Source organism: Erinaceus europaeus, chromosome 2 (genome assembly GCF_950295315.1).
Source record: "Erinaceus europaeus chromosome 2, mEriEur2.1, whole genome shotgun sequence".
NCBI lineage: Eukaryota > Metazoa > Chordata > Mammalia > Eulipotyphla > Erinaceidae > Erinaceus > Erinaceus europaeus.
Window position 1 is genome coordinate 202,615,972 of NC_080163.1, and position 25,909 is coordinate 202,641,880.

At 53.2% G+C, this 25,909-nt stretch overlaps 3 protein-coding genes across 7 annotated transcripts in view; 1 reads left to right on the forward strand and 2 right to left on the reverse strand.

The window, feature by feature from the left end:
• GSTCD (glutathione S-transferase C-terminal domain containing) overlaps positions 1-925 on the reverse strand; it is a 53,468-nt gene extending 52,543 nt beyond the window's left edge. Inside the window, exon 1 of one of the 2 annotated variants that reach the window (XM_060186318.1) lies at positions 774-925. In XM_060186318.1, coding sequence (XP_060042301.1) covers positions 774-905 — 132 coding nt within the window. In that variant the 5' untranslated portion in view covers positions 906-925. The remainder of the gene's footprint in view (positions 1-773) is intronic. The other variant, XM_060186319.1, reaches the window with a different exon arrangement.
• A 27-nt stretch (positions 926-952) lies between these two features.
• On the forward strand, positions 953-11,771 carry INTS12 (integrator complex subunit 12). Its single transcript, XM_007537358.3, has 7 exons — positions 953-1,087; positions 4,239-4,463; positions 5,628-5,780; positions 7,678-7,865; positions 8,934-9,093; positions 9,260-9,406; positions 10,902-11,771. The coding sequence occupies exons 2-7, from the start codon at positions 4,305-4,307 to the stop codon at positions 11,487-11,489; spliced, it is 1,395 nt and encodes a 464-aa protein (XP_007537420.1). The 5' UTR covers positions 953-1,087; positions 4,239-4,304; the 3' UTR covers positions 11,490-11,771.
• The window catches only part of ARHGEF38 (Rho guanine nucleotide exchange factor 38), an 88,006-nt gene continuing 71,094 nt past the window's right edge, over positions 8,998-25,909 (reverse strand). For 2 of the 4 annotated variants that reach the window (XM_060186316.1, XM_060186314.1), the window contains 4 exons: positions 24,253-24,396; positions 21,850-22,048; positions 21,527-21,759; positions 20,117-20,415 (listed from right to left, as the gene is read on the reverse strand). In XM_060186316.1, the coding sequence (XP_060042299.1) occupies positions 20,137-20,415; positions 21,527-21,759; positions 21,850-22,048; positions 24,253-24,396 (855 nt within the window). In that variant the 3' untranslated portion in view covers positions 20,117-20,136. Of the gene's footprint in view, positions 9,130-20,116; positions 20,416-21,526; positions 21,760-21,849; positions 22,049-24,252; positions 24,397-25,909 lie in introns of those variants that run through there. The other 2 variants (XM_060186317.1, XM_060186315.1) reach the window with 2 other exon arrangements.

Below are 25,909 nucleotides of genomic sequence, written 5' to 3' on the forward strand. Positions count from 1 at the left end.
CAATGGAGGGGAGGGGACACGGAGCTCTGGTGGTGGGAGCTGTGTGGGACTGTACCCCTATTGCCTTACAACCATGTTTATCGTTATTAAACCACGAAGAAAGAAGAAGAAGAAGAAGAATGAGAAGAAGAAGAAGAAGATGATGATGATGATGGAGGAAGAAGAAGAGGAAAGAAGAAGAAGAGGGAAGAAGGAGAAGGAGAAGGAGAAGACAGGAGTCGGGCTGTAGCGCAGCGGGTTAAGCGCAGGTGGCGCAAAGCACAAGGACCGGCATAAGGATCCCGGTTCGAGCCCCCGGCTCCCCACCTGCAGGGGCGTCGCTTCCCAGGCGGTGAAGCAGGTCTGCAGGTGTCTGTCTGTCTCTCCCCCTCTCTGTCTTCCCCTCCTCTCTCCATGTCTCTCTGGCCTATCCAACAACAATGACATCCATAACAATAACTACAACAACAGTAAAAAAAAAAACAAAAAAAAAAAACAACCAACCAGGGCAACAAAAGGTAACCAATAAATAAATAAATATAAAAAGAAGAAAAGAAGAAGAAAAAAAAAAAAGACAAGAACTCGGCTCCAGACTCCCGGCGGGGTTGGGACGCCAGGGGGAAGACGCCCTGAAGCCCGACTCCATCATCAGGAGCCCGGAGAGAGACGGGGGAGAGCGGGGAGGCTCGCCGGGAGGGTGCAGGGCAGGGAGAGGGGGACGGACAGACAGACGACAGACAGACGACAGACAGACGACAGACAGCAGCCGCCCGCCGGCGTCCCCGCCCGTCTACCTGCCCGCGGCGGCGGCTGGAGGTGGCGTCGGCCCCCCGCGTCCGCGACGCCCCCCGGCAGCTCCGCGACCCCGAGGGAATCTCCGACCGGGTCGCCTCCGCCGGCTGCGAAGCGGCCGTGCCGCCCGCCATTCATACTCCGGCGCACCGGAAGTCGCCGCGCGTCACTTCCGGGCGTGGGAGCGCCCCCGAGTGTCCCCCCCCGTCCGCACGCGCCGCCGGAACTTTGTGTCCGTCCGCCGGGAGCCGGCGCGGACCGACGGGGGCCGGGGACGGAGCGGTCGGCGGGCGCGCACGGAGGCGCGGAGCCCTCGGTGAGTCCGGGGCGAGCGATGGGACGCCGGCTTCACACTCCCGAGGCGCCCGAGCCCGCGACCCGCGCTGCGCCCGCCGGTCCGTGCGCGTCAAGCTTCCGCCCCGCTCCGGGAAAGCGGCCGGCCGCGGGCCCAGAGGGCGCACTGGGTGCTCCCGGGCGGGGGCTGGGGTGCTCCCGGGAGGGGACGGGGTGCTCCCCGGAGGGGACGGGGGTGCTCCCGGGCGGGGGCTGGGGTGCTTCTGGAAGGGGCCTGGGGTGCTCCCGGGAGGGGACAGGGGTGCTCCCGGGAGGGGGCTGGGGTGCTCCCGGGAGGGGGCTGGGGTGCTCCCGGGAGGGGACGGGGTGCTCCCATGAGGGGGCTTGGGTGCTCCCCGGAGGGGACGGGGGTGCTCCCGGGAGGGGTCTGGGGTGCTCCCGGGAGGGGACAGGGGTGCTCCCGGGAGGGGTCAGGGGTGCTCCCGGGAGGGGACAGGGGTGCTCCCGGGAGGGGTCAGGGGTGCTCCCGGGAGGGGACAGGGGTGCTCCCGGGAGGGGACAGGGGTGCTCCCGGGAGGGGTCTGGGGTGCTCCCGGGAGGGGACGGGGTGCTCCCGGGAGGGGTCTGGGGTGCTCCCGGGAGGGGACGGGGTGCTCCCGGGAGGGGACAGGGGTGCTCCCAGGGGCTGCAGCCCAGGAATCCTCCTGGGCCTTGTGGTCCCTGCACACACCCCTCCTGCTGTTGCAGTGGCCTTGCTGACCCAGTCCTGCCCCCTGCCAGTCCTGTCCCCATTCTGATTTCCTCCCCCACGCGGAAGAGAGAGAGAGAGAGAGACGCATCTCTGAGGGCCAACGCAGGCTTACTGGAAGGTGAGCTGGGAGTGACCAGTGGCCGGCAGCCCAAGGACTCAGGGACACAGCTTGGGGACAGACAGCATGGTGTGTCCGCCAGAGACTCACACCTGGGGAGTCCGGGGTCCCAGGTTCAATCCCCAGCACCCCCATCAGCCAGAGTGGAAGAGGGCTGAGGTCCTCTCTATCTCTTTTTCTCATTAAAACAAATTATATATACATATGTGAGCTTGATGAGGGAGGACTGTTAGCAGCCAGAGAGAGCAAAGGCCCAGCCCCTCTGCCTCCCTGCCTGGCAGTTTCAGCTGCGGCTTCGGGTTAGGTCAGCTGTGCTGGGTCCCTCCACAGAAAGACTGAGCCCTGTCCCCTGCCCGCCCCCCGCACCCCCGAAGGAGCAGTGGCCAGCTAGCTGCTGTGTGACGGGCATCTCGGTGATGGGTGGCCTTTTTGTGCCCACAGGCCTCCCCAGCACCCCCCTTCAGTTGGCTTTAACTCTTCCTGCTATACCTGTCGGCCCCTTTCCTTCCACTGGGGGTGGTCCGAGGGCTCTTTTCTCTGGGAACTTCAGTTATTTTACTGGAGCAGAAATCCAACCACTGCCCTGAGACTGTCAGAGCAGTTTCCAGTACCTTCCCGAAAACTGAGAAAACAGAAAAGCCTGGGGGTGGCCATGGCTTTTCTGTGTGTGTGTGTGTGTGCGTGTATGTTTCCCGTCAGAGCTGGAGAAGGATTAAGAGAGAGGAGACAGGCAAGAGGGAATAAACAAAATCCATTTTCTGGCTGAGCTTCCATATGCCCAGACTCAACCCGCAGCAAGTTTTAATGGCTTTATAAACCCCTGAAAATGAGAGATTACCGTGGGATTGCCGGCAGCCCCGGGTGCCGCATTATCAGAACAGTAACCTGGAAGGCGGAAGACGACCCGGGGCCCTACAACACTGATCAAAGGATTGAACGCACAGGCTACTTTTTTTTTCTTTAATATATATAATCCCTTGCCATGAGAAACATTCAAAAGACGTAGAGCCACAGGATGGCGCTGATATTAGCTGAGAACAAAACTTTGTAACATTTCCGAGTTTCACAAACCTTTGATGTGTTAGATCTTTTTTTTTTTTTTTTCTTTTTCTTTTTAGGACACTAACAGAATAATAGGACAGGGTCTAGGGGAGATTTTTGTTTGTTTGTTTTTTCCCCCGGGCTGACTGTGGCACCATCTCTGGGAGCCTTATCTTTAAACAAAGTTTAAAAATGCCGGTGATCCCATAATCGAAATGTGATCCAAAAGATTATCGCTGGTCTGTTTTCTTCTACGTGTGTGTGTGTGTGTGTGTGTGTACGTACTGGGACCTCGCCCATGGACTATTCCAATGCCCTGTGCCCATGTTGTCAGAGGGACAGACAGAAAACAGACACCTCTGCATGTGTGTGTGTGTGTGTGTGTGTGTCCATCCGTGCTGCAATACTCACACCCATGCAGTGCCCTGGGTCGCACACCCAGGTCCCAAGCATGGAGGGCAGGTACCCTACCTCCCTCAGCCCCCAACCCCCACTAGTGTGTTTGCCAAGGTGCCCAAACCCAGAGCTAACACCTGCCTGAGCTGTGGCAGCAAGCTCTCAGCTACGGATAAAACTTTAAGATTAAGCAGTGACAACATCTTCCGGTAAACTTGCAGACACGATGTGCAGGATCCCAGATGTAAGCGTCACGTTATAAATGTCCAGCCCGGGTTTCTTGCCATTCCCCACCCATCTCAGCCTGGCTTTCTGGAGAGCTAGTGAAACTAGCTTTGGATAGTCAGAATATTAGTTCCATTGACATATCCATTGCCACTCCCTACAACAAATGAGGTCAAACGAGAAGTTCTGGATTTAAATTCACCATTTTCTCATGTCCAAAGGTCCTCTCTCACTTACACATGGGTATTTCTGTTTGGCGTCCATTAGCTTTCTGCCCAGAGACTGGCCTCTTAACAATTACTGTTGTTGTTGTTGTTTTTAATCAATTCAGTTTCTGTAACACAGAACCGAAAGTGATTCTATGGAGCGTGCGTGTGTGACTACCGAACACTCCTGGTCGTCTCTGCCCCAGTGTGTGCCAGGAGAGGCTCTCGGTACTGTGTGCACCAGACCGCGTGCGCGCACGCACCCCGGCCCGGCCCCCGTAACACCCGTCTTTACCCAGCCGCCGCCCTCCCTGCCACCGTGGGTTTCAGAAGCTGGGCAGGCTCCGCGAGGCATTCCCCACCCTACCGTCCCTCGGCCTGCCCTGACGGCCCACTCTAACCTCTCCTCACCCCTTCTGTCCATCATGGACGTCAGGTCTGAGAAGAACAGGGCAGACGAGCGCTTGCAGACGCGGCTGCCTCCCCTCCCCAGGCATCCGCTATGGCCGCCACCGTGAGCCTGGAGCTCGACCCCATCTTCCTGAAGGCGCTCGGCTTCCTGCACTCCAAGAGCAAGGACTCTGCAGAGAAGCTGAAGGCCCTGCTGGATGAGTCTCTAGCTCGGGGGAGCATCGAGTCCAGTTACCGCCCTTGCCCCAAGGTGCCTGCTGGTGGGGGGGGGGAGGGGGCGGGGAGAGGGTGTGCTGTCCTCACAGGCCTGGGACACAGCTCCCCCGCAGGGCCTCAGACTCACACTGGAGGTGCCTGGTACTACACCCCCCCCCTTCTCTCTCTCTCTCTCTTCTCCTGATGAATGAGAACATATCTTTTAGAAACGATCTGCAGTTAGAGAAAGCAGGCCTGCTTTCTGAGCAGGTGAGGAGGCGGGGCACCTGTGGGGTGTCTGCCTCCGGGCAGGAGCACACGGGCCTCCAGAGAACTTGGGGGGGGGGTCTTCACTGGATTGTGTGTACGGTGATCTCGCAGGTGTGAGACCGGATGGCAAAACTTAACACGCTTTGCACTTTAAGTGACATTAATGCAGCAATCATTACGGAACTTTTTTTTTTTTTTTTTAAAGAACATTATGTTGGTCACAGTGAAATGTCTTAATCACTGCAAATTGTTTCTGCTTTTCTTTAACATTTTTATTTTTAAAACTTTTTACTACCTTTATTTATGGGACAGAGACAGAAATTGAGAGGGAGAGAGACAGAGAGACCCCTGCAACCCTGCTTCACCACTTGTGAAACTTCCCCCCTGCAGGTGGGGACCAGGGGCTCCAACCTGGGTCCTCGTGCCCTGTAACATGTGCGCTCAATCAGGTGTGCCACCATCCTGCCCCTTTAGTATTTTTATTTATTGTTGGATAGAGACAGAGAGAAATTGGGGGGAGGGAGAGAGACAGAGAGATACCTGCAGCCCTGCTTCACCACTTGTGAAGCTTTCCCCCTGCAGGTCAGGACTGGGGACTCGAACCCAGGTCCCTGTGCACTGTGATATAACACTTAACCAGGTGTGCCACTGCCTGGCCCCATCAAATTTTTTTTTTCCTTTCCTTTCCTTTCCTTTCCTTTCCTTTCCTTTCCTTTCCTTTCCTTTCCTTTCCTTTCCTTTCCTTTCCTTTTCTTCCTTACCAGAGCACTGATCAGCTCTGGCTTATGTTGGTGCAGGGGATTGAACCTGGGACTTTGGAGCCTCAGGCCTGAGAGTCTCTTTGCAGAACCGTGCTGCTCCCGCACCCCCCACCCCAGGTTGCTTCCTGATTCCTGTTCTGTCTGTTTCCCCTGCTTTACCAGCTCTGACTTTCCGTCTCCACACGCAGGATGCGGAACCTCCCAGAGTCCCAAGCACAAAGGCGACTGCCGTCAAGCAGGAGCCCAAGGTGACCCCCAGCCTCCCCTCCAGCAGCAACAACGGCAAAGCCCTCTCCACGGAAAAGACGAAGAAGGAAGTGGAGAAGAGGCCTGCTGACAAAGTAAGACTTCCCTTGGACCTTGGACAAAGAGGTGTCTATGGGGCGGCGGGGTGGATGGTGGGGTGGGGGTGGGGGTGATGTCTTGCTTATATCCCAAGTACCCAGTATAATCCAGTAAGCGGCCCGTGCTAGCTGTAGCTGCTGACCTCTTGGGAATGAGTAAGGTTCAGACAGGATGATGCCCTTGACTGAAGTCGAGGGCGGTCTCTACACTTGAGCCCTGGGTGGGGGGAACTGACTCCACGTGTGGGCTTCAGCCCCCAGCTCGGAAAGTCAGGAAAGAGCAGCTGTTGAGAAGACAGAGGGTAGAACAGAGAACAGAGGCAGAAGTGACTTGACGAAAGATGGAGCCTGTGACAGGACCGTGTCCCTCTCACCGGGCTGCAGGTGACTCAGCCCACCTGTTTCGGCTCCACGCATACTGATCGCGACTTTCGCACCCGCTTAAAAATGCAGTTAGAGGGGCCCCCGGGCAGCAGTGCTCCCGCTTAAGTGCACATGGCACCACGCACAAGGACCCTGGTCCGAGCCCCCACTCCCCTCCTGCAGGAGGGAAGCCTCACGATCGGGTGGAACAAGTACTGCAGGTGTCTGTCTGTCTCTCTTCCTCTCAGTCTCCCCCTTTCCTCTCGGTTTCTCTCTTCATCAAAATAGAAAGAAAAAAAGAAAGGGTGGGATAGGGGAGATGGCCTCAGGGAGCAGTGGATCAGAGTGCAGGCACCGACCCCCAAGGATTATCCGGGTAGCAAAAAAAGAAAAGAAACAAGCAAAGAAGGAAGGATGGAAAGAAAGACAAGAAAGCATTTAAGCAAAGTCTTTAGTAGGAGACCAGAGAACCAGCTCACCAGGCAGGGCATCTGCATGTCACCCGTCGGGGTGCCGGCATCACGTGGGGGTCGGGGTGCTGTGTTGTCTCCGCCTCCCTCTGTCTGCCAGTCTGAATGGGAAGGTGACACAGGAGGGAAATCACACACGTGAGAGGTCCCAGTTCCACAAAAGCAAGACCCTGCCCTCAGTGGGATCGATTATCCCCAGGTATCCTGAGACATCATAAACATGGCCACTTCTTAGACCATCTTTAATCGCTTCCCGAGCCTTTAACCGTCTACAGAGGGCCTCATACCATGCACACCGATGCTTCCGTCGCTGGCCTTCCCCCCTACTCCACAGTAAGCCTTGGAAGTCTGCCTGCACTGACACACGGACACTCGGATGGTTCCTTTGCCCCAGTAGCTGTAGCTCAGTGTGTGCCGGGTGGGTGACCTGGGCATCCATGCCCCCAAGCTGCAGGCACAGCAGCTTCGTGCGTCTCTGCGTTCTCTGTCACAAAGCAGCTCCTCCGCTCATTTCCGTAGGGTGGACACAACTAGGCACAAGTCGCAGGGGGGCACGTGCTAAAGGTCTTCTCTTCCCAAGGAAGGGGAGAAATCCCAGGTCCTCCCTGGCTAACCAGGCTGTCAGGCGTCACCACTCTGACCCACAGTCCGCCGGTAGCGTTGGCCTCTGGAAGAGAGGAAGCAGCATTTGATCCGATCTGAGGCGGAGGCGGCAGATGTCCACCTATCTTAAGTATCACTAGCTCAGGGTTCGAAGACCCAAGCATGTGAAGCAGCCTTGCGGGGCCAGTGACTTGTTAGGTGGGGGCAGCTGGCGAGAGAAACAGAACAGTGTAACCAAACTAAACGCACTGAGTGCAGAGAGGAACACGGGCTCGTTCTCTTCAGCCGAGGCTCCTCGTAAGGCTTCTGTGAGTCCAGCAGGCGCCTTTTCCCCTGGTTCCATGACGATCCCTGCCAGGTGGGCTGGGTCACCCCACTGTCTCTCACGGGAGCTGAGGCGCACTCAGGCCCCCTGCCCACACGCACGCTTTCTTTCTGACTGTGGCTGCCCTTTCCAGATGAAGGCTGACAGTGTGGAAGGAGCGGATATCCCAAAGAAGCCGCGATTGGAGAAACCAGAGACTCGGGCCTCACCCATCACTGTGCAGACCAGCAAGGACCTAGCGATGGCCGACCTCTCCAGCTTCGAGGAGACCAGCGCTGACGATTTTGCCATGGAGATGGGCTTGGCCTGTGTTGTCTGCAGGTAAGCTGTCCCTTTTTAAAGTATGGGACGGGGGGGTGGAGGGGTGTGTGTGTGGGGAAGCTAACTGTTAAAAATGTTAAATTCTATTGACCTGCCAATGTCCATGTCCAACGAGAAGCAATGACAGAAGCCAGAACTCCCACCTTCTGCTCCCCATAAAGAATTTGGGTCCAGACTCCCAGAGGGGGAGAAATGTCAGGGGAAGATGCCCAGAGGGCTCTGAACCCCAACTCCATCAGGACCCAGAGAGAGAAGAGGGAAAAAGGAAGGACATTTGCAAGTAGTAATAGGTGTAGGTGTGACTTAGGAAGGAAGAAAAGGGGAGTCGGGCGGTGGCGCAGCCGGTTAAGCGCAGGTGGCGCAAAGCACAAGGACTGACATAAAGATCCCGGTTCGAGCCCCCGGCTCCCCACCTGCAGAGGAGTCGCTTCACAGGCGATGAAGCAGGTCTGCAGGTGTCTGTCTTTCTCTCCCCCTCTCTGACATCCCCATCTCTTTCCATTTCTCTCTGTCCTAACAATGACGACACAATAACAACAACTACAATAACAATAAAAAAAACCAAGGGTAACAAAAGGGAAAATAAATACAAAATAAAATAAAATACATTTTATTTAATTCAGTGTGTATGAATTATTTTCTCATACATGTATTCAATGTACAACAACAGAATGGCTTACATTCTTTTTTTGGTAAGGGGTATTCAAAATCTAGTGAGTATTCGACACCCAATGCTAAATAAGTCGTCAGTTGCTAAGTTTTAAATTTCCTTAAGCATTTGACAGGGCAGAGAGAAATCTGAGGAGGGAGGGGGAGAGAGTCAGAGAGACACCTGCAGCACTGCCACACCATTTGTGAAGCTCCCCTACCCCCACCCCCGAAGGTGGGGAGTGGGGACTTGAACCCCGGTCCTTGTTCACGGTAACACCCGCACTCAATCACCGCCCGGCCCCCAGATGCTGTGTGTTAACAGTCAGACATTAAAGTCTCAGCGAAGCTCTCTGTACCCTCAGTTCTCTCCCCCACTCTCTGGGGGAGACCACGAGGATGACTGCTCTGTGTCCTCAGGCAGATGACGGTGACGTCAGGGAACCAGCTGGTGGAGTGTCAGGAGTGCCACAACCTCTACCATCAGGACTGCCACAGGCCCCAGGTGACGGACAAGGAGGTGAACGACCCCCGGCTGGTGTGGTACTGCGCCCGCTGCACCCGGCAGATGAAGAGGATGGTAGGGTCACGCCCAGCCCCGCCACGGCACCAAGTCCTGGGGGGGGGGGGGCGGGAGGTGGCTCGCGCCGTGGAACCCACACCGGGCCGCCCTGCGGGACGGGTTCCAGCCCCTGGACACGGCCTGAGGGCACCTGCTAAGACCTCACACGACTGACTTTTCTCAGGCCCAGAAAACGCAGAAGCCACCCCAGAAACCGGCCCCCGCGGTCGTGTCCGTTGCCCCCACCGTCAAAGACCCGCTGGTGAAGAAGCCGGAGACGAAACTCAAACCAGAGACCACCTTCCTGGCATTTAAGAGAACGGAAGTCAAGGTACAGCACACACTTAGACCGCTTTTTAATTCTGCTGCCTAGACAGCTACTTGATGGTTTAAAAGTGCAATGAGAGGCCCCGTAGGTTGAAATGGCCGCACACCAGCACTTGAGTCGATTCCGGGCACACTGGCTGAGAGCGGCCCTGTGTCCTGATCTCCGCTCCAGCCCTGCCGTTCCCCCCCATCCTCGCCACAGTTAGGAACTACGGGCGGCTCTCCTCCGCCTCCGCCACGGAGTCAGGCCTCCATCGCTCAGCCAAGGCCGTGTAGCTTCTAGCTGCCTCTGGCCTCAGCGGCCACACTTGGACCACCACCCTTTGTCCCGGCTGGCCGGCTCCGTAGCCTTTTGAACCCCCTCCTTCCTGCCTCTCAGGAGACTCGTTTCTCACCTCGCCTTCTGTGTTTCCCTCAATGGCATCGAGTTTCACAGGCTATGGCGCCTGCCTCTTAGAACTCTCCCCCGCCCTTACCCCCATTAAATGAGATACTGTGTCATGACGACCAAGAGCTTGAGTGTAAAGGACTCCAAGGAAAGTACCAGCCGCTGTTACATTCACAGGCCGTCGTGAAAGAGACCCGCCAGGGAAGAGTTGATGATCTCTCCCCGTACTCCCCCTAGGGCCTCAGCTCTGGCAGATGGCGGTGCTGTGGAGAATTGAACCTGGGACTCCGGAGCCTCAGGCATGGGAGTCTCTTTGCAGAACCAGGATGCTTTGCAGAACCATGACGCCCACCCTCACATCCCCCATCCCCAAGGAATATTCATTTTCCCTTTTTGTGGCCCTTGTTGTTTTATTGTTGTTGTTATTGATGTCTTCATTGTTGGATAGGACAGAGAGAAATGGAGAGAGGAGGGGAAGACAGAGAGGGGGAGAGAAAGACAGACACCTGCTGACCTGCTTCACCGCCTGGGAATCGACGCCCCTGCAGGTGGGGAGCCGGTCCTTGTGCTTTGCGCCACGTGTGCTTAACCTGCTGCGTTACCACCCGACTCCCCTAAATAGGTTTTTTTTTTGTTTCTATGATATAGAGAATCCAGTTTTGCTCTGAAAAGAATTTGTTCAGCTTCATATAGAAAGAAAGAAAATGGACAAGAAAAAAATGGGTGGTTAGAAATCAGTGGAGGGGTCAGCTGGTGGCACACCAGGCTGACTGCACCTATTACCAGGGGCAAGGATCCAGGTTCGAGCCCCTGCTCCCAACCTGCAGGGGCCACTTCCTAGGCAGTCATGTGGGTCTCCAGGTTTCTCTCTCTTTCCCCCTTCCCTCTCATTTTCTCTCTGTCCTATCAGATAAAACAGAAAGGGCAAAGTGGCCACCGGGAGTCTGCGTGCCCACCGGCAGTGCGGGAGGGCTCTTTGTCTCCGCATCCTCTCCCTCTCCAGCACGGGCTGCTGCTGCCCTTTCCGATTAATACTATTCTCAGAGGAGTGAGGTGGCGTTTATCATGCCTGGCTCTCACCTAATACTTCTCTCTCTTTTTTTCTTTCTAGCCATCTAACGTCATTTCAGGAAATTCGTCCAGTGCCAGCATGTCCTCTTCGGTCACGAGCGGCCTGACTGGATGGGCAGCCTTCGCCGCCAAGACCTCATCGGGTGGGCCCTCCACAGCCAAGCTGAGCGCGGTGACCCCAAGCAGCGGCGGGAAGCCCGCGGCCTCGGCCGGCCAGAAGCCGGGGGCCCTGAGCGGCCTGGCCGGCTCCTCCAAGGGCGGCCTGGGCTCCAAGCTGGGGCCGGGCGGCAGCGCCGCATCCGCCGTTCCACTGAAGCCCCTGCCGCCCCTGACCTTGGGCAAGACGGGCCTGAGCCGCTCGGTCAGCTGCGACAACGTCAGCAAGGTCGGGCTCCCCAGCCCCAGCAGCCTGGTCCCGGGAGGCGGCAGCCAGCTGAGCGGGGGCAGCGCCGGAGCGACCTCGGGACCCGGCGGTGGCGGTGGAGGCTCCAGCAAAGCGGCCTCGGAGCCGGGCAGCACCCCCACCGCCTCCCTCAAGGGGCCGACCTCCCAGGAGTCTCAGCTCAATGCCATGAAGCGACTGCAGATGGTTAAGAAGAAGGCTGCCCAGAAGAAGCTCAAGAAGTGACATGGCCGGGCAGGCCTCCGGCGCAGAGAGCACCTGCCCTCCCGGCCCGGCCCCTCCGCACGCGCACCCCCAGGCCCCAAAGGCCTCACCCCTTTCCCCACCCGTCCAGAGAGGACAGACACTGAGTGAGAGTCTCTGACCCCTGAGCCTCACCACCAGCCCTATCAACTGTGGCCCCCAACCCTAAACCTTGTGCCCTCGCCCCTAGCCCCTCTCCTCTTCCTCCTCTCCAGCTAGCCTCTCCCCTTACCGGGCTAGTCATTACTCAGCTCAGCTCAGCAATCTCTTGTATTTTCAACTTTGTGCGATACTTGGATTGTTCACAATTTCCGTAGTGGGTGAGAAACAGCGATCTGAATGGCCACTTGTGGCTGAGAACCAGAACCCCAGGAGACTGGCTGCACATGTGACTGTAAAAAATTTTTTTTAATGGGTAGAGACAGAAACTGAGAAGGGAGGGGAGATAGAGGGAGAGAGAGACACAGCTGCAGCCCTGCTTTACCACTCGTGAAGTTTCCCCCTGCAGGTGGGGACCAGGGGCTTGAACCTGGACCCTTGCACACTGTAATGTGCATTCAACCAGGTGCACCACCACCCGGCCCCCTTCCATGTGACTTTTTAAACTCAGAAAAGGGGTGGAGGGCAGACAGCTCACCAGCCTGGCTTGGGGCTTGCTGGTCAGGTACCACACTTGAGCCCCCACATCACAACCTCACCTCTCTGTGTCTGTCTGAATGAAAAAGCATGTCTGGAGTGCTGAGACCATACAGGCTTGGAAGGGCGGCTCTCAGAAAGAGAAAAAGCAAGTTCAAGTGCTCATGCGCAAAGCGCAAGGACCGGCATAAGGATCCCAGTTCCCAGCCCCCGGCTCCCCACCTGCAGGGGAGTCGCTTCACAGGCGGTGAAGCAGGTCTGCAGGTGTCTGTCTTTCTCTCTCCCCTCTCTGTCTTCCCCTCCTCTCTCTATTTCTCTCTGTCCTATCCAACAACAATGACATCAATAACTACAACAATAAAACATAGGCAACAAAAGGGAATAAATATTTAAAAAAGAAAGATAAGAAATAGTCCAGACAGGGTTAGATAACATAACAGCTATGCAAAGAGACTCAAGCCTGTGGCTCCAGAAGTCCCAGGTTCAGTCCCCAACAACAGTCAGCCAGAGCTGAGCAGTGCTCTGGTGAAAAGAAAAGAAAAGAAAAAAATAGTCCATCTTCTAGCAATGGCCCCTGAGCCAACCCTACAGAGTATAAAGTGATTCCCAGGGCAGCAGGGGTGACCCAGGGTGGCCTCCCCACCCCCACGTTCTGTATGTAGAGCTCAGCCCCTCGCCTAAGGCCTGCTAGTGCTCCCTGCCCACAACTGCTCCCTCCCTCACCCCTTGAAAACCAGAGCCATGGTTGGTCTCTCCCTAGGCTTCTTACCAGCCTTGGGGGGGGGGGGGGAAGGGGGTGGTGGTGTCAACCTGCCTCTGTAACAGCAAGTCCACTCCAGAGGTGGAGGTGGGTGTGAAGAGGTCAAGCCATTGTCCTGTCTGCAAACTGATAAGCCAGCCTGTGTCTGTGACACACACACACTAATAAGCCAGCCTGTGTCTGTGACACACACACACACTAATAAGCCAGCCTGTCTCTGTGACACACACACACACGTACTAATAAGCCAGCCTGTCTCTGTGACACACACACACACACATAAACTAATAAGCCAGCCTGTCTCTGTGACACACACACACACACACACTAATAAGCCAGCCTGTCTCTGTGACACACACACACTAATAAGCCAGCCTGTCTCTGTGACACACACAGACACATACTAATAAGCCAGCCTGTCTCTGTGACACACACACACACACTAATAAGCCAGCCTGTCTCTGTGACACACACACACACACACATAAACTAATAAGCCAGCCTGTCTCTGTGACACACACACACACACAAACTAATAAGCCAGCCTGTCTCTGTGACACACACACATACTAATAAGCCAGCATGTCTCTGTGACACACACACAAACTAATAAACCAGCTTGTCTCTGTGACACACACACTAATAAGCCAGCCTGTCTCTGTGACACACACACACACTAATAAGCCAGCCTGTCTCTGACACACACACACACTAATAAGCCAGCCTGTCTCTGTGACACACACACACACACACACTAATAGGCCAGCCTGTCTCTGTGACACACACACACACATAAGCCAGCCTGTCTCTGTGACACACACACACTAATAAGCCAGCCTGTCTCTGACACACACACAAACTAATAAACCAGCCTGTCTCTAACACACACAAGCCAGCTTGTCTCTGTGACACACACTAATAAATCAGCTGTCTGTGACACACACACTAGCCAGCCTGTCTCTGTGACACACACACACACACTAATAAGCCAGCCTGTCTCTGTGACACACACTCACACACACACACACATAAGCCAGCCTGTCTCTGTGACACACACACACTAATAAGCCAGCCTGTCTCTGTGACACACACACACACACAAATAAGCCAGCCTGTCTCTGTGACACACACACTAATAAGCCAGCCTGTCTCTGTGACACACACACACAAATAAGCCAGCCTGTCTCTGTGACACACACACACACATAAACTAATAAGCCAGCCTGTCTCTGTGACACACACATACACACAAGAAAAAACTAATAAGCCAGCCTGTCTCTGTGACACACACACAAAAAACTAGTAAGCCAGCCTGTCAGTCAAACACATACTACACACACACAAACTACTAAGCCAGCCTGTCTGTGACACACACACACACTAATAAGTCTGCCTGTCTGTGACACACACACTCACACTAATAAGCCAGCTGTCTCTATGACACACAAATAAGCCAGCCTGTCTCTGTGACACACACACACACACACTAATAAGCCAGCCTGTCTCTGTGACACACACACACAAATAAGCCAGCATGTCTCTGTGACACACACACACACATAAACTAATAAGCCAGCCTGTCTCTGTGACACACACATACACACAAGAAAAAACTAATAAGCCAGCCTGTCTCTGTGACACACACACAAAAAACTAGTAAGCCAGCCTGTCAAACACATACTACACACACACAAACTACTAAGCCAGCCTGTCTGTGACACACACACACACTAATAAGTCTGCCTGTCTCTGTGACACACATACTCACACTAATAAGCCAGCTGTCTCTATGACACACAAATAAGCCAGCCTGTCTCTGTGACACACACACACACACACACACACACACACACACACACACACACTAATAAGCCAGCCTGTCTCTGTCACACACACACACATAAATAAGCCAGCCTATCTCTGTGACACACACACAAGAAAAAACTAATAAGCCAGCCTGTCTCTGTGACACACACACACACACAAATAAGCCAGCCTATCTCTGTGACACACACACACACACAAGAAAAAACTAATAAGCCAGCCTGTCTCTGTGACACACACACAAAAAACTAGTAAGCCAGCCTGTCAGTCACACACATACTACACACACACAAACTACTAAGCCAGCCTGTCTGTGACACACACACACTAATAAGTCTGCCTGTCTCTGTGGCACATGCACACACACACACTAATAAGCCAGCTGTCTCTATGACACACAAATAAGCCAGCCTGTCTCTGTGACACACACACACACACACACTAATAAGCCAGCCTGTCTCTGTGACACACACACACAAATAAGCCAGCCTGTCTCTGTGACACACACACACACACACACAAATAAGCCAGCCTGTCTCTGTGACACACACACTAATAAGCCAGCCTGTCTCTGTGACACACACACACACACACACTAATAAGCCAGCCTGTCTCTGTGACACACACACATAACTAATACGCCAGCCTGTCTCTGTGACACACACACACACACACTAATAAGCCAGCCTGTATCTGTCACACACACACACACACACACACACACACACACACACACTAATAAGCCAGCCTGTCTTTGTGACACACACATACACGCACACCACACCAGCTTTTACCCTACTGGTAAGGATTTTGGTTGGTTTCACTTTGGAAGAAGACTCCCTAGATCCCATGACTTGGCCAAGGCCAACGGCTCGCCAGTGACAGTGTCTGGGTTCCACCACCGGTTTACCTACCTCCCAGGCAATACTTTCCACCTTGACCACAATTAGCTCTTTAAAAGCTGCAGAGCAGAGGAATCCTGTCTCTCTGAACACTCACTCACCTCTCCTCATTCACCTCAATTCAGCCCCGGATTGAAACAGGGATGCAAGTGGCTGCCTTCACACGAGGCCAGCTTAGCAAGCGGCTGGGAAAGGCTTTCCCTGACATGTCTCCCCAGACCTCTACAACCCCCCATCCCACCCCCAACTGACGATTTTTATTTATTGCACAGAGACAGCCAGACATGGAGAGGGCGAGAGACAGAGAGACCCCTGCAGCCCTGCTGCACCACTTGTGAAGCTTTCCCCCTGCAGGCGGGGACCGGGGGCTTGAACCTGGGTCCTTTCACATGGTGACGTGTGCACTCAACCAAGTGAGCCACCACCTGGCCCCCCTTTTTCTTTTTTCTCTCTCATTCTCTTTCCCTGTCTCTCCCTCCCTTCCTTTTTTTTCTCCCTTCTTTCTTCCTTTATCTCTTTCCCTCCTTCCCTTCCTCTTCCTTTCTCTCCCCTCTTTTTTCTCTTCCATTTTCTTTCTATTTTATACACTTAATCCAGTGTGCCATTACCTGGTTCCCCCCCCCCCCTTCTTTATCTCCCTCCTTTCCGTTTCCTTTCTCTTTCTCTCTTTCCCTCTCTCCTTCCTTTTTATTTTTCGGCCAACCAGATGGAGACAGCATAAAAGGTTATGCAAAAACCTTTCAAGCCTGAGGCTCTGAGTTCTGAGGTTCAAACCCCATCACCACCATATGCTAGAACTGAGCAGTGTTCTGGTAAAAACAAAACAAACAATAAATAAATATACCAGACTCTCCAGTGCACAAAGTTGTAGGCCCACACTTTCTTTTTAAAGCATTTACTTATTTATTGATGAGAAAGAGAGAAAGAAAGAATCAGACATCACTGTGGTCCATGTGCTGCTTCACTGCACATGGGGACTGAACTCTGGACCTCATGCTTGAGAGTCCAAAGCTTTATCCACTGCACCATCTTCCAGACCACCCTTCCTTCCTCCCTTCTGGTATATAATAATCACACTTCCATCTGCCAGCCTGTAGTTCTTTTTTTATCTTAAAAAAATTATTTTATTATCTTTATTTATTGGATAGAGACAGCCAGAAATCAAGCAGGAGGGTGTGATAGGGAGAGAGACAGAGAGACACCCGCAACCCTGCTTCACCACCTGCAGGGGGGGATCGGGAGCTCGAACCCAGGTCCTTGCGCATTGTAATACAGGCGCTCAACCAGGTGCGCCACCAACTGGCCCCCAGCCTGTAGTTCTGTGCTTCCCAGAACCGCATTTCTCCCCGAGTCGAGTATCCCGATTTGAAAAAGAACTGGGGCACCTGACTGACTTCGCCGTTCCCACAAACATCTTGCAAACATTTCATGTGTCCTTTAGGGGCCTGCACCCAGGCCCCAGACCCCTCACAGCTGTCTTGCTTTCTGGGAGTAGGGAGAAGGTGGCCGGGGTGCCCACTCTGCAGCGCTGGCTGCCAGGGCGGCGTCCTGGGGAGCCCTGCCCCGGGCACCGAGACTGGGAAGATGCTCCCCCATTCAGAGCCAGCCTTCCAGCCCACCGGGGTCCCCCAACCCAGGGGGGCCCTCTCCACCGGCGGGACCCCAGAGCCTGCAGACCCCCGCCGCCACCCCCCTCCTCGTGAGGCGAGCGCACACACACACCCTTAGGTGCCAGCCTGGGGGACCCAGTCAGAGGCGAGGTGGTACCTGGCGGGCTGTGCTCCTCTCCCTGAGGCCAGGGGGCTTCTGGTGCAGGAGGGGAAAGGGAGGCAGAGCCGAACCCAGAAGCACCAGGTGCAAGCGTTTTAAAAAGGATCATCTGGGAGCCAGGTGGTGGCACACCTGGTTAAGTTCTCGCATTCCAGTGCACAAGCACACGGGTTCCAGACTCCCACCTCCACCTGCAGGGGGAAAGGTTCACGAGTGGAGAAGCAGGGCTGCAGGTGTATCTGTCTCTCTCCTTTTCTGCCTCCCCCTGTCAATTTCTTTCTGTCTCTATTCAATAAATAAAGATTTTTTAAAAAGACTCACTGTAAGGATGTGTTCTATATACACAATGCAATACCACGCAGCTATTAAAAATGGTGATTTCGGGAGTTGGGGGTAACGCAGAGGGTTAAGCGCACGTGGCGAAAGGCAGGGACGGGCATAAGGATCCCGGTTCGAGCCCCCGGCTCCCCACCTGCAGGGGAGTCTCTTCACAAGCAGTGAAGCAGGTCTGCAGGTGTCTGTCTTTCTCTCCCCCTCTCTGTCTTCCCCTCCTCTCTCCATTTCTCTCTGTCCTATCCAACAATGACGACATCATCAACAACAGCAATAATAACTGCAACAACAATAAAGACAACAAGAGTCCTCTCAACTAACTTGGTTGTTCCACACTGGGGCTGTGGAGAGAGTGCAGGGGTAGTGTACCAAGCTTTCATGCCTGAGGCCCCAGAGGCACCAAGTTCAGTCCCTCAGCACCACTGCCAGGCGCAGTGCTCTGGCGCCTCTCTCTCTCTCTCTCTCTCTCTCATCTTTACTGGAAACAGAGGAAGGAAGGGCGAGATAGAGAGGGAGAAAAAGACACCTGCAGTCCTGCTTCAACAATCACAAAGCTTCCCCCCTGCAGGTGGGGACCAGAGGCTTGAACCTGGGTCCTTGTGCTTTGTAATATGTGTGCTTTCAACCAGGTGCGCCACCACCCGGCCCCCTCTGGCTTCTCTTCCTCTTATTGAAAACAAAGTTTAGAAAAAGATCATGGGTGGGGGGGTGAGTGTAGATAGCATAATGGTTATGCAAAGAGACTCATGCCGGAGGCTCCGAAGTCCCAGGTTCAATCCCCCGCACCACCATAAGCCAGACCTGAGCAGTGCTCTGGTATTTCTCTCTGTGTCTTTCACTGTATCTCTCAAAAATACAATAAATAAAATACTTTTAAAAAAAGAAAGAAAAAGATCATGGATGTGAATTCAGTTTGTTCATTCAAAGCTTTATATCAAAGAGGGAAAGATCCATGTATGAGATTTCTAGTTGCTGGGTAATTTATTTTTACGAGTATTTACAATGTTGCCTTTTTTTTTTGTCACTGGAGTTATCTCTGGTGTTCAGTACCTGTATGATGACTTCCAGTAGTCATTTAGTCATTTATATTATAGGATAGAGACAGAGAAAAATAGAGTGGAAGGGGGAGATAGAGAGGAAAAGAGACAGAGAGACCCCTGCATCCCTGCTTTACCACTTGTGAAGCTTTCCCCTGCAGGTGGGGACCAGGGGTTTGAACCTGGGTCCTTGTGCACTGTAATGTGAGCGCTTAACCAGGTGGACCTCTAGTAGCTAATTTATTTCCTTCCCCTTCCCCACACCCATTCCTTTCTAACAGACAGAGAGAAATAGGGAGAGAGAAGGACACCTGCAACACTGCTTCACGACTCATGAAGATTTCACCTTACAGACAGAGACGGGGCTTGAACCCAAGTCCTTTGTGTTGGGTCATGTGTGTGCCCTAGTAGGTGTACCACCACCTAGCTCCTTATTTAAACTCTTTCATGTATAAACCATATGATGGATATGTGTATATACATGCACATGTACACAAGAAACAAATAAGAAAGGCAAAAACATTTGCAGCACTGGTGGGAGGGGCCCAGATAATAACACATCTAGGTGAGCGCACATATTACAGTGCACAAGGACCAGGGTTCAAGCCCCTGGCTCCCACTTGCAGGGGGAAAGCTTTGCAAGTGGTAAAGCAGGGCTACAGGTGTCTCTCTGTCTCTCTACTTTTCTATCTCCCTCTTCCCTCTTGATTTCTGGTTATCTCTATCCAAGAAATAAAAAAATAAAGATAATAAAAATTAAAAATAAAAGAGGGACCAGGTGGTGGTGCACCTGGTTCAGCACACATGTTACAATGTGCAAGGACCCAGAATCGAGTCCCTGGTTCCTATCTGTAGGGGGAAAGCTTTGTGAGTGGTGAAGCAGGGCTGCAGGTTTCTCTCTCCCTCTCCCTCTCCCTCTCCCTCTCCCTCTCCCTCTCCCTCTCCCTCTCCGCCCCCCCCCCACCCCTCTTGATTTCTGGCTGTCTCTATCAAATAAGTAAATAAAGATACTATTTTTAAAAGAGGACATAAAAACCTAAAAATAAGTAAGGAAATGAATAAAAGCCCTGTCCTTCAAGCCAGCCTTCAGCAATGCTGAAACAAACACATCGGCTTTTTGTGTCAAAGACTCCACTTTCCAGTCGCAGGTAATGGGAACTGTTTGCTGAGTGTTTCATTCAGTGTGTGCTCTTCACGCTGCCTTGTGAACCATCCAGCTACAATTCAAGGTCTTCCTCAGACCCCCGATACAACCCTCCTGTTCGCCTAGGCGGGAGGCTTCCTGGCGTCCAGGCCAGAATGTCCTCGCCATCAGTCTGATGAGGTAGTGGGTCCATCCGCAGCTCGCTCGAGGGTGGAAGGGTGTCCTAGGCATACGTCATCCTCCGGAGGTAGCTGGCGGGCACATAGCCCTTCTGGCCCTGCGCCTCCGCCAGCCACCACTGCTCATTGCCGCTGAGGTCACAGAGGCGGAGGACGTGCACCCTCTGGTACTCCTGCAGGCTGAGCTCCTGGGCGCTGCGGGCCTCGAAGGCGTGGACTGCATAGAAGATCTGGGCAGGGCGGCTGGGTGTGAGTCGCAGCGGGAACCCCACTGTGGGTGTCCTGACTGCAGCCGCGTTCAGAGACACAGTGAGATTCCCGGGCTTTGGGAAGGAATGCTAGTCATTTCTCTCCATCTCCCTCCCTCCCTTCCTTCCTTCCTTCCTTCCTTCCTTCCTTCCTCCCTCCCTCCCTCCCTCCCTCCCTTCCTTCCTTCCTTCCTTCCTTCCTTTTCCCTCTCCCTCTTCATACTTATTCTCTCTCTTCTTTTTCTTTCTTCCTTCCTTTCTTTCTTGCCTTCTTTCTTTCTTTCTTTTTGTTTCTTTCTTTCCCTTCCCCTTTCTTACTTTTTCCTTCCTTTCATTTCTTTCTCTCTTTCTCTCCTTCCTTCCATACTTTTCCCTTCCTCCCTGTTCTCCTATTTTTCTTTCTCTTCCTTCCTTTTATTTCTTTCTTTCCCCCTTTCTCCACCTTCCTTCCTTCCTTCCTCCCTTCCTTCCTTCCTTCCTTCATTCCTCTCTCTCTCTCTGTCTCTCTCTTTCTCTCTTTTCTGAGCACTGAGAAGTGCTCAAATCTGGTTTCCAGTGGTGCAGGGCGGATTGAACCTGGGACCTTGGAGCCTCAGGCAGGAGAGTCTGTTTGCATAACCATCATGCTAGCTCTCCTGCCGCATATTAGAGCAGACTGAAACTTTCTGTGCAGCGCAAGGACCCTGGGGTTATATAGAATGAACTGCCCGGTCTTGTGAGAGAGACTTCTCGCGGAAGCCTTTGCCCAGGGACTGGGGCAGGGCAGGGGAGAGGTAGGGAGGTGTGGGGAGGGCTCAGCAGGTAAGACTGAGACTTGGCTCTTAGAAGAGTGGAGGGCGACCCCATGTGCTTGAGAGGACCACAACGAGGGCTGCACGGACTGTCCCCACGTCACGCACACGGGTACAGCCACCATGGTAACAGCAGCCAGACACAGTGCATGTGGAGACACACACATACACGTACAGGCACAGGCACAGGCACACGCACACGCACACACACACGCACACATACACACACACATTATCTCCAGTTCTCATGCCAATTCCACATGGTCAGAATCACCATCCCCATGGGCTCCAGGCATAAAATCCTGGGCACAAAGGTGCCCAGGGAGGAACTGCCCCAAATGCCGGACTCCTTAGAGACCAAGTGGACACAACCCCCCTGGCCCCAGGCCACCCACCTGTTCCTCCACCTCCTGGAAGCCCTCAGCATCCCCACTGCTCTCGGATTTCCCGCGAGTGCCGCCGAGAGAAGAGCTGGGGTCACCGGTCCCGCTGTCAGTCCCACTGTCCCCAGCCGGCCTCGAGGACACGAAAAGGCTGATATTCTCAAAGTCGTCATCGTTGTCGCAGAAGCGGCTCCTGGCGGGGTCATAGGGCCTCAGGAAGCAGGCGTACACGTAGCCCTTCGCGACTTCACGGGAGGGAGAGGACAGTGATCGGGGGCCACCGGCACCACACCCCACACGCCGCCTCCCCCGGGCACCTGCGTCCCCAGTCGCACCTCCTGTGTCCACCAGCCACCTGCTGGAACTGCCCAGGGGGTCCTTCTGCTCCAGCACGGCCACCAGCTCCCCCTCCAGCAGGGGAATGTCCTGCTCCTGGGTGGCGTTGCATCTGCGCTTGGCCTGGTAGAGCTCCCCAGCACTGTAGACCGACAGGAGTCTGGAGCGGTGAGTGTCTGTCTGCGGGCGAGTTTCTGGCTGGGAGAGGGGAAGGTGGAAACAGGACAAAATATGCACAGAGCTCTTCTCTGGGGAGGGCTTTCACACGGGGAAGCTTCCTGCAGGCTGGAGTCTGAGCCAGGAGAACTATAGTGGCTATCTATTGGCACAGGGGTGGAGGCACGGGCTTTTGGTGGCAGGAGTAGTGAAATAAAGACAAAACAAAACAAACATAAAACAACAACACCCCTGCCAGAAGATTTGTTTTTATTTATTATCGGTTAGAGACAGAGAAATTGACAGGGGAGGGGGGAGATAGAAAGGGAGAGAGACAGAGAGACACCTGCACCTGCATAAATATCTTATTTATATGTTGGATAGAGACAGAGAGAAACAGAGGGGACAGGGACTGAGACAGAGACAGAGACAACAGAAGCTCTGCTTCAACACTTGTGAAGCATTGCCCTCTGCAGGTGAGGACTAGAGACTTGAACCAAGGTCCTGGGGCACTGTGACGTGTGTGCTCAACCAGGTGCACCACCACCCAGACATACTCATCAGATGTTTATAGAGAGACTACCTTGAGCCTGGTACTGTTGCAGGGAATTTGGAGCACGGTGTGTACAAGGCAGAAGTAGACCTATGAACACATCAAGGGCTTCTGGCCACCCTATAGTCCTTATTAATTCTCAGCTGCTCTAGTCCTACTTTTTGGCTGTCCTGCTTCCTATCTTACTGCCTTTCAGCCACCAAGTTGCAGATGCCACCATGATTCCATCCTGACCTCCCTGGGCAGACGCCCTCACCCATGTGTCCTGAAGCCTCCCCTCCACAGAGCTCTGCCCCACTAGGGACAGACAGAGACAGGCTGGGGGTGTGGATCCACCTGCCAACACCCATGTCCAGTGGAGAAGTAATGACAGAAGCCAGAACTCCCACCTTCTGCTCCCCATAAAGAATTGGGGTCCAGTGGTCTGGGAGGTGGCACAGTGATAAAGCTTTGGACTCTCAAGCATAAGGTCCCAAGTTTGATCCCCAGCAGCACATGTGCCAGAGTGATGTCTGGTTCTTTCTCTCTCCTCCTATCTTTCTCACAAATAAAAATAAAAATAAATAGAATTTGGGTCCATACCTTCAGAGGGGGGAGAATGTCAGGGGAAGATAAACAGAGGGCTCTGAACTCCAATTTCATCAAGGCCCGGGGAGGGGGGAGGAAGGACACCTGGAAGTAGTAACAGGTGCAGGTGTGACTTAGAAAAGAAAAGAAGGCAGAACCATAAAAAAAAAAAAAATGGAGGATTTGGGTGGCAGTGCAGTGGGTTAAATGCACATGGCCTGAAGTACAAGGACCAGCATAAGGATCCCAGTTTGAGCTCCCGGTTCCCCACCTGCAGGGGACTTGCTTCACAAGTGGTGAAGCAGGTCTGCAGGTGTCTTTCTTCCTTTCATGCCAGAAGCCATTTCTCTGCTTGATAGAAGCTAAGCCTTGAAACAACAGAAGCCCTCGAGATAAGTTTCTAATTCCCGTAGGAAGGATGTTTGCCAGAAACTAAGTGACATACCATATAGTTATAGTGACATACCATATAGTTATAGTTTAACAGAAATAGTTGCAAGGGACCCTCCACCGCGATCTCTGCCTCCCCCCTCCCCCTATGCGCCCCCTTCCGCAAAGCCTTAAAATGCCTGTGGACACAATAAAATTTTGCAGCTTGATCAGAGTCCTGTCTTGCTGTCATTTCTTGTGTCTCCTGTCCCTTTCATTCCAGGTTTCGTGGGTTCCTAGCTCCTGTTCACCGCCCCGCTGGCCGGGGCACTTTCATGCTCTCTGTCTTCCTCTCCTCTCTCCATTCCTCTCTGTCCTATCCAACGACATCAATAACAACAACAATAACTACAACAACAAAACAAACAACAAGGGCAACAAAAGGGAATAAATAAATCTTTTTTTAAAAAAAGGAGAAGGAAAGGGGACACAGAATTCAGGTGGTAGGAACGGTGTGGAATCAGACCCCTGTTATCTTGTAATTTTGTAAGTCAGTATTAAATCATTAATGAGATAAAAAAGAGGCAGACCTATAATTACACATTTTTCACATAGAAAAAATACATCACGACTTTTTCAATATCTGATTCTAATAAGCGAGTAATTCACAGGCTGCTGGGAGGAGAGAAGCCACAGGGACAGTGATGCCCCATGGAGAAGTGCTGGCTGTCTCTGTCACCCCTGCCACCAGACTCACCAGCATCTGAGCAGGTTTCTTCTTCTCAAAGCTGAGCTTCCTCTCGATGAAGGTGGCGCTGTTGTCCTTTACAAAGCCCAGGCTGTGAACCTCTTCCAGCACTGGGCTCTGAATCTCAGAAATGTGTGGGACCGATGGGGGCACCTGGAGGCAGGAGGGAGACCACACAGTTCCCACAGGACCACCAAGGCAGACAGGGTGCTGCCTTGATTGGACTGTGATGGAGAACTGAGGATGAGGGGCCAGCTGGAAACCTGGTTAAGCACTCACATTACAGTGCTCAAGGACCTGGGTTCAGGCCCTGGGTCCCTACCTGCAGGGGGAAAGCTTTATGAGTGGTGAAGCAGGGCTGCAGGTGTCTCTGTGTCTCTTTCCCTCTCCATCTCCCCCTCCCTCCCCTTTCAGTTTCTCTCTGTGTCTATCCAGTGATAAATAAGCAAAAATTGAGAGGCGGGGGAGAGGGAGGGAGGGAGAGAGAGGGAGAACTGAGGACGCAGAACGCAGCTCCTCTGCGAAAAATTGGGGAAAGTCAAGAACTTTCAGAGGTTTGCAGTGTGGGCTGATGATGGAAGCTAACAGCTAGGGCAGCTGACAGCCGCTGGCCACTTCTTGATGGAGTCCAGGCAGGGTGTCCCGGGAGAAGCCGGCAGACCCTAACTCACCTTTTCTCAGACTGATCGAGGAAATTAAAAAGTTAACTTCTTATAGTGCCTAGCAGAGTTATTATTATTATTATTATTATTATTATTATTATTATTATTATTACTATTTTCTACATGAAGACAGTACGACTTGTTTGAGTTAACAGCAGTCTTAGGCAGAAGTAGCAGATTCTAAGGCTGTTGACCTAGTTACTTTGATGACAGCAGGAGAAAGACCCTACTTGGGGGAGCTACTCTCTAACCCTAACCCAACTTTCTAGTCCTGTTCTCAACTCTGACACCATCTTCCCAGACAATGTTTCTGAGTCCACCTGTATGTTAGCTATCAGGCTCAGGCAAAAATTACTAAAGTCATGGGCCCCTTGGAACAGACTGAAAATAGACTTCCCAGCTTCTTTTCGCCCTGAGATCCCTATTCTCATCTACTCTATTCCTAAGTTTTGATTCTAGCTTATTAAACAATTTGTCCTGCCTCATAACTTACTGCCTTTCAGCCACCCAGTTTCAGATGCTAGTATGATTCCATCCTGACCTCTCTGGGCAGGCGACCCCACCCATGTGTCCCAAAGTCTCCCCTCTCCAGAGCCCTGCCCCACTAGGGAAAGACAGAAACAGTCTCGGGGTGTGGATTCATCTGTCCAGTAGAGGAGCAATTACAGAAGCCAGAACTCCCACCTTCTGTATCCAAGAAAGAATTTTGGTTCATCCTCCCGGTGGGGTAAAATAATAGGGAAGTTTCTACTGGAGGGGATGGGACACAGAACTCTAGTTGTGAGAGCTGTATGGAATTGTATCCTTATTGCCTCACAATAGTGTAAACCAATATTAAATCACTAATTAAAATTTTAAAAGACTATAATTGCTTCTCCACTGGACATGGGTGTTGGCAGGTGGATCCACACCCCCAGCCTGTGTCTGTCTGTCCCTAGTGGGGCAGGGCTCTGGGGAGGGGACGTTCCAGGACACATGGGGGAGGGCGCCTGCCCAGGAAAAGT

Excerpts from the sequence above, each read along its gene's own strand:
- INTS12 (XM_007537358.3), top strand. The coding sequence starts at position 4,305 with ATGGCCGCCACCGTGAGCCTGGAGCTCGACCCCATCTTCCTGAAGGCG. Across the intron at positions 5,781-7,677 it reads AGAAGAGGCCTGCTGACAAA|ATGAAGGCTGACAGTGTGGA; the intron begins GTAAGACTTCCC and ends TGCCCTTTCCAG. Across the intron at positions 7,866-8,933 it reads TTGGCCTGTGTTGTCTGCAG|GCAGATGACGGTGACGTCAG; the intron begins GTAAGCTGTCCC and ends CTGTGTCCTCAG.